Genomic DNA, 14587 nt, shown 5'->3' with positions numbered 1-14587 from the left:
AGGCAGATTAGTTCCAGGGATGCCTATCTATAGAAGCTAAGGGTCTACAAGGGTCTATAAATGCACACCCTTAGATCAGTGATAATGCATGTCCTAATCTGAAGACGACTTAGACAAAGACTTCATATCTTTTCTTCAGCCTGTCGCACTTCTCCTTTCCCTCCTCTCAACTGAATACCATCGTTCCCATTTCACTAAGAAAATAAAAGCAATCAAAAGGAAATTTCCTTAAAGTCCACCATGTTTAACTACCCACCTGCCCACGGGCTCTGTCTTCTCTCTTTCCTGCTACTCTGGATGAACCGCCCATGCTCCCACCAACGTCAGTCCCCTCCCAACCCTGTCCAGCTCTGGCTATCTCTCACCTTCCCGAGTTTACTGCCTTGGCAGTTCCCCTCTTACGAATCATCAGTTTTCACTCTCTATAGATTTTTGAAATCAGCATATCAATGTGCTATTATTTTTCCTATCCTAAAAAAAAAATCTCTTCAAGATGTAACAACTAAAAGCAATGGGTGACCTTTAATTAGACTATGGAAATGAAAATAGCAACAATATACAGTTTTAATATGAACTGCATGTTATATATTATATCAATATTAAATTTCTTGGAATATAAAAATGATATTATGGTTATGTGAGAGACCATCCTTTCTAGGAGATATACGCTTTAAGATAAACTTTGTGTCTACAATTTTAGAGCAGCTCAGACAAAATAAATGTATTTATATACTTAAAGAAAGCAAATGTGGCAAGATGTTAACAATGGGTTGGTGGGGCGGGGTGGCTCACACCTGTAATCTCAGCACTTTGGGAGGCCAAGGCAGGAGGATTGCTTGAGCTCAGGAGTTTGAGCCCAGCCTGGGAAACATGGCGAAACTCTGTCTCTACCAAAAAAAAAAAAAAATTAGCCAGGCGTGGTGGTGTGTACCTGTAGTCCCAGCTACTTGGGAGGCTGAGGTGGGAGGATCGCTTGAGCCTGGTAGGTTGAGGCTGCAGTGAGCAGTGATCATACCACTGCACTCTAGTCTGGGCAACAGAGTGAGACCCTGTCTCAAAAAAACCAAACCAAACCAAACCAAACCAAAAAACCACAATCGGTTAAACTAGGTGAAACACAGACAGTATCCACCTTTTCTATGATTTGGTGTTTGTCAGAAATAAAAAGTTGTTGGGGGAAGACTGCCATCACAAAAATACTTTCTGAAAGGAATAAACCAGTGATTCTTAAACAAACAAAGCAACACCCCTCTCTAGACTCTAGACCGCATTGTGCCATCCAGCTAACACTTTGGTTCTTTCTGTTTCAAGCTCCTCAAAAGAGCTATTTTCTAATCTTTCTGTCTCCCAGGCAGGCTTTCTTGAGCCCGCTCCCACAGGCCTACTGAATGAAACTACTCTTATCAAGTGCATCGGCAATCTCCACGTCGCTCAATCCAAAGGTCAGATTTTGGTCCTCACCTCCCTTGACCTGCCAGAAGTGTCTGACAAAGCCTTCCTCCTTCCTTCACCTGGCTTTCGGGATGTGTCCCTGCTTTGTTCCTGTTGCTGACTCCCACCTCTGTGCACCTCGCAGGCTCAGCCCTGGAATCTCTCATCTAGCTACACTCACTCCTTTTATTTTTTCACCCACCCTAGTAGCTTTTTTTAAAAAAACAGATGGGGTCTCTCTATGTTACCCAGGCTGGTCTTGAACTCTTGGGCTCAAGCAATCCTCCCGCCTCAGCCTCCCAAAGTGTTGGGATTTACAGGCATGAGCCACCGCACCCCACTCACTCTAGTAACTTTACATACCATCTGCCTACTAAGAACTCCTGAATTTCCCAAATGTACCTCCTATCCTGGCCCCATCCTCAATATTCCACACATATATCCCAATATCCCACTGCCTCCTTAACATAGCTTCTTGTGGCTATTCAAAAGGCCTATCAGGCTGAAGATACAGAGTCCAAAATTGGGCTCCTCCTAATCTCTTCCCACAAACCTGCTTCTCCTGCAGTCCTTCCTATTTCAGTAAATGGCACTCCATTGTTCCAACTGCTTAGGCCAAAACTTGGAAGTCATCTTGGTCACTAAAACTTCATATCTCATCCATACATCTTTTAAAGATGTCAGTTACATCTTTAAAAGACATTGAGAATCCAATCACCGTCTTCTTATCTTTGTGGAAAATCTCACCTGGAATTTTGTAATAGCTTCTTACCTGTTCTCCCTGTTTATATCCTTGATCATCTCTGATTTATTTATTTATTTATTTATTTATTTATTTATTGACAGAGTCTCATTCTGTCACTCAGACTGCCAGACTGAAGTGCAATGGCAAGAATATGGCTCACTGCAGCCTCAACCTCCCGGGCTTAAGCAATCTTCCTGCCTCAGCCTCCTGAGCAGCTGGGACCACAGGCATGCACCACCATGCCCAGCTAATTTTTTTTTTTTTTTTTGAGACAGGGTCTTGCTCCATTGCCCAGGCTAGAGGGCAGTGGTACAATCATAGCTCACTACAGCCTCAATTTCCCAGACTCAGGTGATCCTCCCACTTAGCCTCCTGAGTAGCTGGGACTACAGACACATGCCACCATTCCAGGATAATTTTTTGTATTTTTTGTAGAGATAGGGTTTCACCATGTTGCTCAGGCTAGTCTCAGATGCTGGGGCTCAAGCTGTCCCCCCGCCTTGGCTTCCCAAAGTGCTGGGATTACAGACATCTGCCACCATGCCTGGCTCTGATGTATTCCTAACACAACAGCCAGAGTGGTCCATTTTGGTTCGCTTTAATTGTTAGGTCACTTAAAGTTCTGTTTTATATGACAACTTCCCTTCCTGCTTTTTTTCTCTTTCATGCCATCAATCTACTAGAGAAATCAAGTCATCTATCCTATAAAATGTCCTACATTTTGGATTTGGCTGACTGTAACCTCAAGGTGTCTTTAACTTGTTCCTCTGACCCCTGTATTTCCTATAAACTGAGAGATTCGCATTAGGCTTGGAGTCATGTTCAATTTTTTAGGCAAGAACAGTTCATGAATGTGGCTGGGTACTTCCCCTTACATAGTATCATGAGGCACATCATGTCTGGCTGCCACAGTTGTAGCAATGCCAAGATTGTTTGGTGGATTCAGATGGCAGGTAGCCAGATTTCTCCTATATTTTCCCACCATCCTCTCACCTAGTGATGGCTGCCTAGATCTATGTCCTCATTAGGGGTGGCAAAACAGCAATTTTCTAGTTCTAGTATTCCTTCGGCATTTATTAACTGGAATTCTTCTATAAAGAAGCCTTCTCTCATTAACCCTCTGGTTTCTTGGAGTTAACAGTTTATATAGGAAAGGTGGGATAAATGCTTAATTTTTTGCCTTTAATTTTTAAAGAATTAAAATCCTGTAATTTTTAAAGAATTGAGTTAACTCCCCTAACAACCCAAAATCATGACCGATGAGTTCCACTTTCTTTTAAAATTATTTCAAATGCATGAATTTTTATGTATTTGATGTTTTCAATCTACTGGGCTCAAGTGATCCTCCTGCCTCAGCTTCCTGAGTAGCTGGGACTACAGGCACCACCATGCCTAGCTTATTGTTTTTTGATGCTCAAACTTTTCTATCTTAAGCCCTGGGAACCCTTCCAAATTGGTTCCTGAGTCCTTCTGACACAATTCCATTAGCTTTTTTTAAGTTCCTTAGTCCTAGGTGTATCTTGTCTATTTCCTGCCCCAGACCTATAATCAGCCATTTCTCTAAAAAGCCCTGGTTCCTATTAGTGGGAAATAGTTAAGACCACAACTTGGGCACTGGGGATACTAAATGCTATACTACTGTCACTGCTTCTAATGCTTTTTTTTTTTTTTTTTTTTTTGAGACAGGGTCTCACCCTGTCGCCCAGGCTGAAGTGCAGTTGGCACAATCTCAGCTCACTGCAACCTCTGCTTCCTGGATTCAAGTGATTCTCATGCCTCAGCCTCCCAAGTAGCTGGGATTACAGGTGCCCACCACCACCATGCCCGGCTAATTTTTTTGTATGTTAAGTAGAGACGGGATTTCACCATGTTGGCCAGGCTAGTCTCAAACTCCTGACCTCGGATGATCCACCTGCCTCTGCCTCCCAAAGTGCTGGGAGCCATCGTGTCAGACCAGAAATGCATTTATGGTAAAAAAACAAACAAACAAACAAAAAATACACACACACACACACACACACACACACACACATATATATAGAGAGAGTCCATATTGATATTTACAGTTCCAATTGCAGATTTCTTTGCTTTTTATACCTGTAATCTTTTCTTTTCTATTGAAGATCTTTATTCCTAACAACACTGCCATAATTATTTGCTTTATCTTACAATGTAACTATAATACTTTCAATATAACAATTTCAAACATCCTAGCAACAATAACACTTGTTTTACTAAGAATGTGGTTTTAGATTTCTTAGCAGTTCATTATGTCCTTTTAACACATTCCACCAGGGTGAACAGTCAAAATATTGTATTTTAAAGTTACTTGAAGTAATTATTCTCTGTGTAGTCATTGCCACAAACTTGATATATTCGTTTCAGGTTGTTTTGAAAATCTGGCAATTGCTTTTTTATTTACTCTTGCTTTGTAATTATATAAAATATATGCATAGTTCCAAAGTTAAAACTATGTAACAAAGTAAATTCACAGAAGTACTTTATTCCTATACCCTTCCCTCCCTCCTCCTATAGGTAACCATTTCTCGGTAAGTTTTTCATTTATTTTTCCATTATTCCTTCTTGAAAATATAAGCAAACAGACACACACACATACACACACACCCCCACAAACACACAGACACACATTCATATATATCCTTCCCTTTCTTACCCCAAAAGCAGCACACTATGAATCAAAGAATCCTGTTAAGAGGTAGGTATAATCATGTCACTCCTCTGCTCAGAGCCAGCAGCTCTTCACCTTCCCAGGAATAAAAGTCAAAGCCTTTTTTATCAGGCACAGCCTGCCAGGCCCTGCGTTCTGGCTCCCTGTTACCTCATAACCTCATCCTTCCTACTCTCCTTCTCAAGCTCAGCAATATATTATGAGATATATAAAATTCAAAGATGAAACGACTCAATATGACAATTTTTCTAACCTAATAAGCTGTCAGTCAGTACACTGTAATAAAAATCCTAATAGGCTTGGCCAGGTGCGGTGGCTCACACCTGTAATCCCAACACTTTGGGAGGCCGAGGTGGGCGGATCCCACCTCATGATAGGTCAGGAGATCGAGACCATCCTGGCTAACACGGTGAAACCCCGTCTCTACTAAAAATACAAAAAATTAGCCAGGCGTGGTGGCAGGTGCCTACAGTCCCAGCTACTCGGGAGGCTGAGGCAGGAGAATGGCGTGAACCCAGGAGGTGGAGCTTGCAGTGAGCCGAGATCGCACCACTGCACTCCAACCTGGGTGACAGAGTGAGACACGTCTCAAAAGAAAAAAAAAAATCCTAATAGGCTTTGTTATAGAACTTGACAAGTTGCTCCTAAAATTAATAAGAAAGAGTACAGAAGAACAATTAAGACAAGTTTAAAAACAAAACAAGAATAAAGGAGATTCTCTGTCAAATATAGAGCCTTGAGAACTATATGTCAAGTAGGAATATAAACAGCTAGCATTTACTGAGCATTTCCACATTCCAGGCATTGCTCTGAGTATATTATTAATAACTGGATCATCCTCCTGAAGCCTCAATAATCTCATGAGGTAGGTACTATTACGATCTACTTACAGATAAGAATTCTGAGGTACAAACAGGTGAAATAACTCATTCAAAGGCACAAAGCTAATAGGTGATAGAGGCAGAATTCCACTTGGACAGTCTGACTCAAGAACCTACACTCTTGCTTACTGCTTCATCAAATCGTAACTAAACCAGTATGGCATTGGTATGGTCTGGATAGACAAATACATGAATGGAAGACAGAGCCGAGAAACAGATCCGTGAATAATTAAAAGAAACTGGGGGCCGGGCGTGGTGGCTCACGCCTGTAATCCCAACACTTTGGGAGGCAGAGGCAGGCGGATCACTTGAGGTCAGGAGTTCAAGACAGCCTGGCCAACATGGTGAAACCCCATCTCTACTAAAAATACAATAATTAGCTGGATGTGGTGGAGCACACCTGTAGTCCCAGCTACATGGGAAGCTGAGGCAGAAGAATCGCTTGAACCTGGGAGGTGGAGATTGCAGTGAGCTGAGATTGTGCCACTGCACGGAGTCTCAAAAAAAAAAAAACAGAAAAAGAATGCTCTTGGTAGTACTGTTCGTAATTCTAAAAAGCAGAGGTAGTCAACAGTCCATCAGTAAGTAAGCAGATAAACGGTGCCTTGTTTATACAATGGCATAATATACACAGTTAATAGATCTCTGTCTATCCACATAGATAGGGCCAGGCATGGTGGCTCAGGCCTGTAATCCCAGCACTTTAAGAAGCCAAGGTGTAAGAACTGCTTGAGGCCGTGAGTTCAAGAACAGCCTGGGCAACAGAGAAAGACCCTGTCTCTATTTTAAAAAAGGAAGAAAGAAATCACATGGCTAAACCTCAAAAATATACCGTTGCACTAAAAAAACAAGTTGCAAAGTACAGTATGACAACATTCATAAATGTCGTAACTACACAAAGCCATACCATTTACTTATTTATTTATTTATTTTTGAGACAGGGTCTTGCTCTGTTGCCCAAGCTGGAGTGCAGTGGCATGATCAATGGCTCACTGCAGCCTTGACCTCCCAGGTTCAAGTGATCCTCCAACCTAAGCCTCCCAAGTAGCTGGGACAACAGGCATGCACCACCACGTCTAGCTAATTTTTTTTTTTTTTTGTAGAGATGGGGTCTCACTATGTTGCCTAGTCTGGTCTTGAACTCCTAAACTCAAGTGATCCTCTTATTTTGGCCTCCCAAAGTCCTAGTATTCAGGCGTAGGCCACCGTGACCCCTCCCGCCTTTTTAAGTGATGGGGTCTCATTATATTGCCCAGGCTAGCCTCAAACACTTGACCTCAAGTGATCATCCTGCCACAGCCTCCCGAGTAGATGGGACTACGGGAGTGTACCACATGTTTATTCTTTACAGATATGTGCACATATTTTTATAAGAAAAAAGAATATAGGAGAACAATCATACCAGAATCAAAAGAGTGGCCATCTCTAAGGAGGAGAGGCAGTAGAAGGGACGGAGGGAGGGTAAAGCTTTGGCAGTGTCCATTAAATTTTGTTACTTTAAAAAATTCTGGGCCGGGCACGGTGGCTCACGCCTGTAATCCCAGCACTTTGGGAAGCCAAGGCAGGCGGATCACGAGCTCAGGAGATCGAGACCATCCTGGCTAACATGGTGAAACCCCGTCTCCACTAAAAAATACAAAAAAAAAAAAAAATTAGCCAGGCGTTGTGGCGGGCACCTGTAGTCCCAGCTACTTGGGAGGCTGAGGCAGGAGAATGACGTGAACCCGGGAGGCGGAGCTTGCAGTGAGCCAACATCGCGCCACTGCACTCCGGCCTGGGCGACAGAGCAAGACTCCGTCTCAGAAAAAAAAAAAAAAAAAAAAATTCTGGGCCAGGCATGGTGGCTCATGCCTGTAATCCCAGCACTTTGGGAGGCCGAGGCGGGTGGATCACTTGAGCTCAGGAGTTTCAGACCAGCCTGGGCAACATGGTGAGACCTCGACTCCACAAGGGAAAAAAAAATATATTAGCCAGGCATGGTGGCACACGCCTGTGTTCCCAGCTACTTGGGAGGCTGAGGTGGGAGGATCACTTAAGCCTGGGAGGTCAAGACTACAGCGAGCCATGATGGTACCACTGCACTCCAGACTGGGCAGCAGAGTGAGATCCTCTCCCCCAAAAAATAACTTAAAAAAAAATTCTGGAGCAAGTATAGAAAATGCTAACACCTTTTAAATCTGGGTGAGGGTGGTGAGTACTTGGCTATCTGCTAATTTTTTTTTTTTGCAAGTATAGAAAATGCTAACACCTTTTAAATCTGGGTGAGGGTGGTGAGTACTTGGCTATCTGCTAATTTTTTTTTTTTGCAAGTATAGAAAATGCTAACACCTTTTAAATCTGGGTGAGGCTGGTGAGTACTTGGCTAGCTGCTAATTTTTTTTTTTTTTTTTTTTTGAGATGGAGTATCGCTCTGTTGCCCAGGCTGGAGTGCAGTGGCGTGATCTCAGCTCACTGCAAGCTCTGCCTCCCAGGTTCACGTCATTCTTCTGTCTCAGCCTCCCGAGTAGCTGGGACTACAGGCGCCCGCCACCACGCCCGGCTAATTTTTTGTATTTTTAGTAGAGACGGGGTTTCACCATGTTAGCCAGGATGGTCTCCATCTCCTGACCTCATGATCCGCCCACCTCAGCCTCCCAAAGTGCTGGGATTACAGGTGTGAGCCACCGCGCCTGGCCTATCTGCTAATATTTTTCTAAGTGTTTTATATTTTATGTGTTTCTATGTTTGAAATACCAAAATTTAATTTTAAATTTTAAATTAAAATTAAAATTTTACATATTTCATGATGTCTTACCTGCCTAGTGCATAGAGATGCTGTGTAGATTAAGACAGTGTAGGCTGGGTGTGGTGGCTCACCCCTGTAATCCCAGCACTTTGGGAGGCCGAGGGGCAGGTGGATCACTTGCGGTCAGGAGTTCGAGACCAGCCTGGCCAACATGGCAAAACCCCGTCTCTATCAAAAATACAAAATTAGCCAGGCATGGTGGCGCGTGCCTGTAATCCCAGTTACTTGGGAGGCTGAGGCAGGAGAATCGCTTGAACCCGGGAGGCAGGGGTTGCAGTGAGCCAAGATCATGCCACTGCACTCCAGCCTGGGCAAAAGAGTAAGACTGTCTCAAAACAAAAAAACAAACAACAACAAAAAACAAGAAAAGGGGAATTCTAAACATGTTCTGAGCAACAGTAGCATCAGTAGAATGAGTTTATGGCCTCTCAAAGTGGCTCTTAGAAAGGGAAAAAAACTAGCACAGTTGTCCACCGATGACAGAAAATCAGTCTCATTATGTTTAGTTTCCCTATATTCACAGTCAGTCTATACGTTTAGTCAGTATCCCTGCATTTATAGCATTTTCCCATTTATCAGTTCCATCTCCCTCCTGAGGTTACAAGTCTATTCAGCACAATACTGCATGGTGATTATGATGATGATGCAGGCCAGATGCGGTGGTTCACGCCTGTAATCCCAGCACTTTGGGAGGCTGAGGCAGGCAGATTGCCTGAGCTCAGGAGTTAGCGACCACCCTGGGCAACACGGTGAAACCCCATCACTACTAAAATACAAAAAATTAGTCAGGCGTGGCAGCATGCGTCTGAGTCCCAGCTACTTGGGAGGCTGAGGCAGGAGAAGTGCTTGAACCTGGGAGGCGGAGGTTGCAGTGAGGCAAGATCGCGCCACTGCACTCCAGTCTGGGTGACAGAGCGAGCAATACTCTGTCTCAAAACATATATATATGTGTATATATATATATAAAAGATGATGATGTAGCTTTCTGGCTGCTTAGGTTAAAACCTGGCTCCAAGCGGCCGGATGTAGTGGCTCACGCCTGTAATACCAGTACTTTGGGAGGCCGAGGCAGGCGATCACAAGGTCAGGAGATCAAGACCATCCTGGCTAACATGGTGAAACCCCGTCTCTACTAAAGATACAAAAAATTAGCCGGGCGTGGTGGCGGGCACCTGCAGTCCCAGCTACTGAGGCAGGATGATGGCGTGAACCTGGGAGGCAGAGCTTGCAGTGAGCCGAGACTGCGCCACTCCACTCCAGCCTGGGTGACAGAGCAAGACTCTGTCTCAAAAAATAAAAAAAAATAAAAAAACCTGGCTCTAAGCTTCACTATACATGTGACCCTGGTTCAAGTTATTTAACCTTCCTGGTTTCCTTAACAATAATATGGGACTTTTAAAAAAGGTTTATGAAAATTAGATAATGCACGTAAAGCACTTAGTCTAGCACCTAACACAAGTAAGACCACAATAAAAGCTACTTCTTCTTCTTTTTTTTTTGAGACAGGGCCCCAACTCAGTCACTCAGGCTGCAGTTGCTACTGCTACTGGTACTGTTATTATTATTGGCGAGAACTGTGTCTCTTATTTCCTTGCTATTGCCTTAGAAGACCTTACAAGTTCAGAGGTCAGCAAACTTTTTCTTAAAGAGTCAGAAAACAAATAGTTTAGTCTTTGTAGACCATAAGGTCTCTGTTACAACTACTCTACACTGCTCTTGTAATCTGAAAGCAGCCTCAGATGATATATAAATGAATGAGTGTAGCAGCATCCCAATAAAACTTTATTTACAAAAACAGAAAGCAGGCCAAATTTGACCTGTGAGCCAGTTTGCTGATCACTGATCTAGATGACTATATATGCTATTTGCATGTGATCTGCACATATTCACATGGACTATGCAATTTGTTGTTAGAATAAGAAGATACTATTCCTACATTTGGAAACAGGCACTACTTTTTTTTTTCCTCTTCTCTGTTCTATTTCCTATAACTTATTTGGCAGCTCTGTAAGTACCCAGCAGACACAAAAACATGACAAGAATTCAGAGAATATGTCAAAGGATAAGAAAGTTTTAGTACAGGCCTTAGCCATTTATGATTGACAAAAAAAGCTAGTGGCTTGCCTAAAAGAACACTCTAAGACAATCAAAACTATAAAGAAAAGGAAGCCAGGTTTTCTTTTCAGTCTTAAGTTTCTTTTCTGCCCCAATTATTTTCTGATTTGCTGTAGGAAAACAGTAATGAGGAAATCAGAGTATACTGCTGTTTCTCTAAACATGTTTATAACTAATTCATAAATCCCTCTCCAGCTCCACAATTACCAGAAGCACTCTGGAAGCCACTGATCTAGGCTCATCTAGGACAAGCCTCTACTTTATTCCTAACAGCAGCCTCCCTCTGGAAGAGCCCGGCCTTCCAGATTACCTCTGCCCCTACCCCCTCTCAGGCCCTGAGCTGCAGGGAAGGCCCAGCACTGCCCTCTGTGGGTGAGAGGCTTGACAACACGGACAGAGGATGCCAAATCCCACGTCTGCTGGACTCACCTGCACCTGGAGGCTCAGGGCCCTGTGCTTCAAAGCAGAGGCATGGAGGGCACGGCTCACACGGACCTGTCCTAGTCGCTGCCTCCACGTGCTCCACCACACCCTGTGAAACAGCAAATCAAAGATGGAATTCATCAGTAAAAAGCCACTCAGGAAAGAGAGGAGCAGTTAGTGTGGGGCCTCAGACCCCCAGCTCTAGTCCTCTCCTTCATAGTACCATCTCTAGATTCACTGCTGGGGAAAAAAATAAAACAAAACAATTGAGAAAAAGTCCCAGATCTGCCCATTAATGATTGGAAACTTATGGTTCCTACAGTCAGATCCTGCTTTAGACACCACAGACATGCTCTGTTTGACCTACACAGTTTGATTTGTTAAAAAATATGTTATGGCCTGGCACGGTGGCTTACACCTGTAATCACAGCACTTTGGGAGGCCGAGGCGGGTGGATCACCTGAGGTCAGGAGTTAAGAGACTAGCCTGGCCAACACAGTGAAACCCTGTCTCTATTAAAAATACAAAAATAGCCAGGTGGTAGTGGCATACTCCTGTAATCCCAGCTACTTGGGAAGCTGAGGCAGGAGAATAGCTTGAACCCAGGAAGCAGAGGTTGCAGTGAGCTGAGATCACGCCACTGCACTCTAGCCTGGGTGACAGAGTGAGACTCCATCTCGGAAAAAAAAAAAAAAAAAAAAAAAAAGGCCAGGCGCGGTGGCTCACGCCTGTAATCCTAGCACTTTGGGAGGCTGAGGCAGGTGGATCACTTGAGGTCAGGAGTTCAAAACCAGCTTGGCCATCATGGTGAAACCCCGTCTCTACTAAAAATACAAAAAATTAGCTGGACATGGTGGTGTGTGCCTGTAATCCCTGCTACTTGGGAGGCTGAGGCAGGAGAATCTCTTGAACCCAGGAGGCAGAGGTGGCCGTGAGCCGAGATTGTGCCACTGTACTCCAGCCTGGGTGACAGAGTGTCTCCACCTCAAAAAAAAAAAAAAAAAGAGTATTACCAACATTTGAAAATCAGGAGATTTCACAAAATAATCTGCAATCAAGTGGCTTTTAGATTTCTAGTCTTGTATGTATCCTTTTCTTTCCTAGAATCCTGGTCAGACTTTTGTTTCAGTCTTGTTTTTTTTTTTCCTACTAATTTTCGAATTTGCTCTAGGAAAAGAGTCATGGGGAAATAAGAGTTTGCAACCTGTGCTTTACAGAAACACTCACTTTGCCTGGTCACTCTAACCTACAAAGATTTCTCTTAGACCATGCTCACTTGCAGCACTCACTGCAAAACCTCAAGCTATCTTACATTATCACTTATCTTCTTATGCATCTAGGGAATCACAAATTCCCTGAATCCAGCCCCAGCATCAATACAGTACCAATAACATTTTACTTATTTATTTATTACTTTATTTATATTTTTTAGGTATATAAACTACTTATTAACAGACAAGGCCTGCAGACTTATTTCTTCTTGGACATGCCCATGGTACAGCCATGGTGGCCAGTGGTCTTGGTGTGCTGGCCTCGGACACGAAGGCCCCAGAAGTGGTGCAGTCCTCTATGGGCCCGAATCTTCTTCAGTCACTCCACATCTACATGGAGCTTCTTGTCCAGACCACTGGCTAGGACCTGGCTATATTTTCCATCCTTTACATCCTTCCGTCTGTTCAAGAACCAGTCTGGGATCTGTACTGGCATGGATTCTGCATAATGGTCATCACACGTTCCATCTCATCCTCAGTGAGTTCTCCTGCCCACTTGGTGAGGTCAACGTCAGCTTTCCTCAACACTACGAGTGTACTGTCAACCCACATCCTTAATGGCAGTGATGGCAAAGCCTATTTTCTGCTGCCCGTTGATGTTGCTGTTGAGTATTCGCAAAATATGCTGGAACTTTTCAGGGATCATTAGAGACATAGCAGGAGCACAACTGGCGGTGTGTAGGCCTCCCGCGGAAGCCATTTTTTTAATTTTTTCGAGACAGAGTCTCACTCTGTTGCCCAGGGTGCAGTGGAGTGGCACAATCTCGACTCACTGCAACGTCTGCCTCGTTTGTTCAAGCGGTTCTCATGCCTCAGCCTCCCGAGTAGTTGGGATTATAGGCGTGCACCACCAAACCAGGCTAACTTTTGTATTTTTTTAGTAGAGACAGTTTCACTATGTTGGCCAGGCTGGTCTTAAACTCCTGGCCTCAGGTGATTCACCAGCCTCAGCCTCCCAAAGTGCTGGGATTACAGCCATGAGTCACTGTGCCTGGCCCAGTACCAAGAACATTTTAAACCCTCAATAAATAGGCTGGGCACAGTGGCTCATGCCTATAATCTCAGCACTTTGGGAAGCCAAGGCGGGTGGATCATCTGAGGTCAGGAGTTCAAGACCAGCCTGGCCAACGTGGTGAAACCCCATCTCTACTAAAAATACAAAAAATTAGCTAGGTATGGTGTAATCCCAGTTACTTGGGAGGCTGAGGCAGGAGAATCACTTGAACCCAGGAAGCAGACGTTGCAGTCAGCCAAGATTGTGCCATGGCACTCCACCCTGGGCGAAAGAGTGAGACTTGTCTCAAATAAATAAATAAATGTACGTTGAGTAAATGAATTAATTATATAAAAATATCACTCAGGCCAGGCGTGGTGGCTCATGCCTGGAATCCCAGCACTTTGAGAGGCTGAGGCCGGTGAATCATGAGGTCAGGAGTTCGAGACAAGGCTGGCCAACATGGTGAAACCCTGCCTCTAGTAAAAATACAAAAAATTAGCTGGGCATGGTGGCAGGCGCCTGTAATCCCAGCTACTCGAGAGGCCGAGGCAGAAGAATCGCTTGAACCTGGAAGGCTTGAACCCAGAAGGTTGCAGTGAGCCAAGATCATACCACTGCACTCCAGCCTGGGGAACAGCGCGAGACTCCATCTCATAAAAAAAAAAAATTCACTCAGACTCAAGTAAAATTGCATACTAATTAGGCATTTTGAAATACTTGCTAAATACATTTTAAGTAATGATTTTAATTATTTAAAAAAATTTTTTGTGTGTAGGGATAGGGTCTTGGCTTTGTTGCCCAGGCTGGTCTCAAACTCCCGGCCTCAAGCAAGCCTCCCATCTTAGCCTCCCAAAGTGTTGGGATTACAGGTTTGAACTACTGCACTCTGCCTATTTTATTTCTACTTAAATAACTTCTTTATGTCCACTGATTTTCTGGACACTGTTAAATACTTTACAGATATCACTTTATTTATTCCTGATGACAAACCTTTAAGTATGGTGTAACTATTTCACAGATGAGGAAAATAAGAGCTGAAGAGATGAAATGACCCAATAATACAGGTTGGAAGAGGGATTCAAACCCAAGTAAGTGCAGCTGCAAAGCCTCTCCTATTATCCATACTTTGTTCAATACTCAACTTTCAGGCAGGAAGTGAGTTATTAATATATTACCATTCAGGACACCAGTGGACAACTACAGACAACAAAGAGTGAAATCTGTCCCATTATAATGCAGCTCATTGTTAC

At 43.7% G+C, this 14587-nt stretch overlaps 1 protein-coding gene and 1 pseudogene across 50 annotated transcripts in view; both read right to left on the bottom strand.

The window, feature by feature from the left end:
- SFI1 (SFI1 centrin binding protein) overlaps positions 1–14587 on the bottom strand; it is a 125453-nt gene that overhangs the window by 41785 nt on the left and 69081 nt on the right. For all 50 annotated transcript variants that reach the window (XR_010156126.1, XR_010156124.1, XR_676487.5 and 47 more), the window contains one exon: positions 11076–11178. Coding sequence is in view for 38 of the 50 variants with exons in the window: in XM_054675867.2 (XP_054531842.1) it covers positions 11076–11178 (103 nt within the window). In the remaining 12 variants the exon portion in view is untranslated. The remainder of the gene's footprint in view (positions 1–11075; positions 11179–14587) is intronic.
- Positions 12430–13182, bottom strand: LOC134809723 (small ribosomal subunit protein uS13-like; annotated as a pseudogene).

This window comes from Pan troglodytes, chromosome 23 (assembly GCF_028858775.2).
Source record: "Pan troglodytes isolate AG18354 chromosome 23, NHGRI_mPanTro3-v2.0_pri, whole genome shotgun sequence".
NCBI lineage: Eukaryota > Metazoa > Chordata > Mammalia > Primates > Hominidae > Pan > Pan troglodytes.
This window is presented reverse-complemented; position numbering and strand designations above follow the sequence as displayed.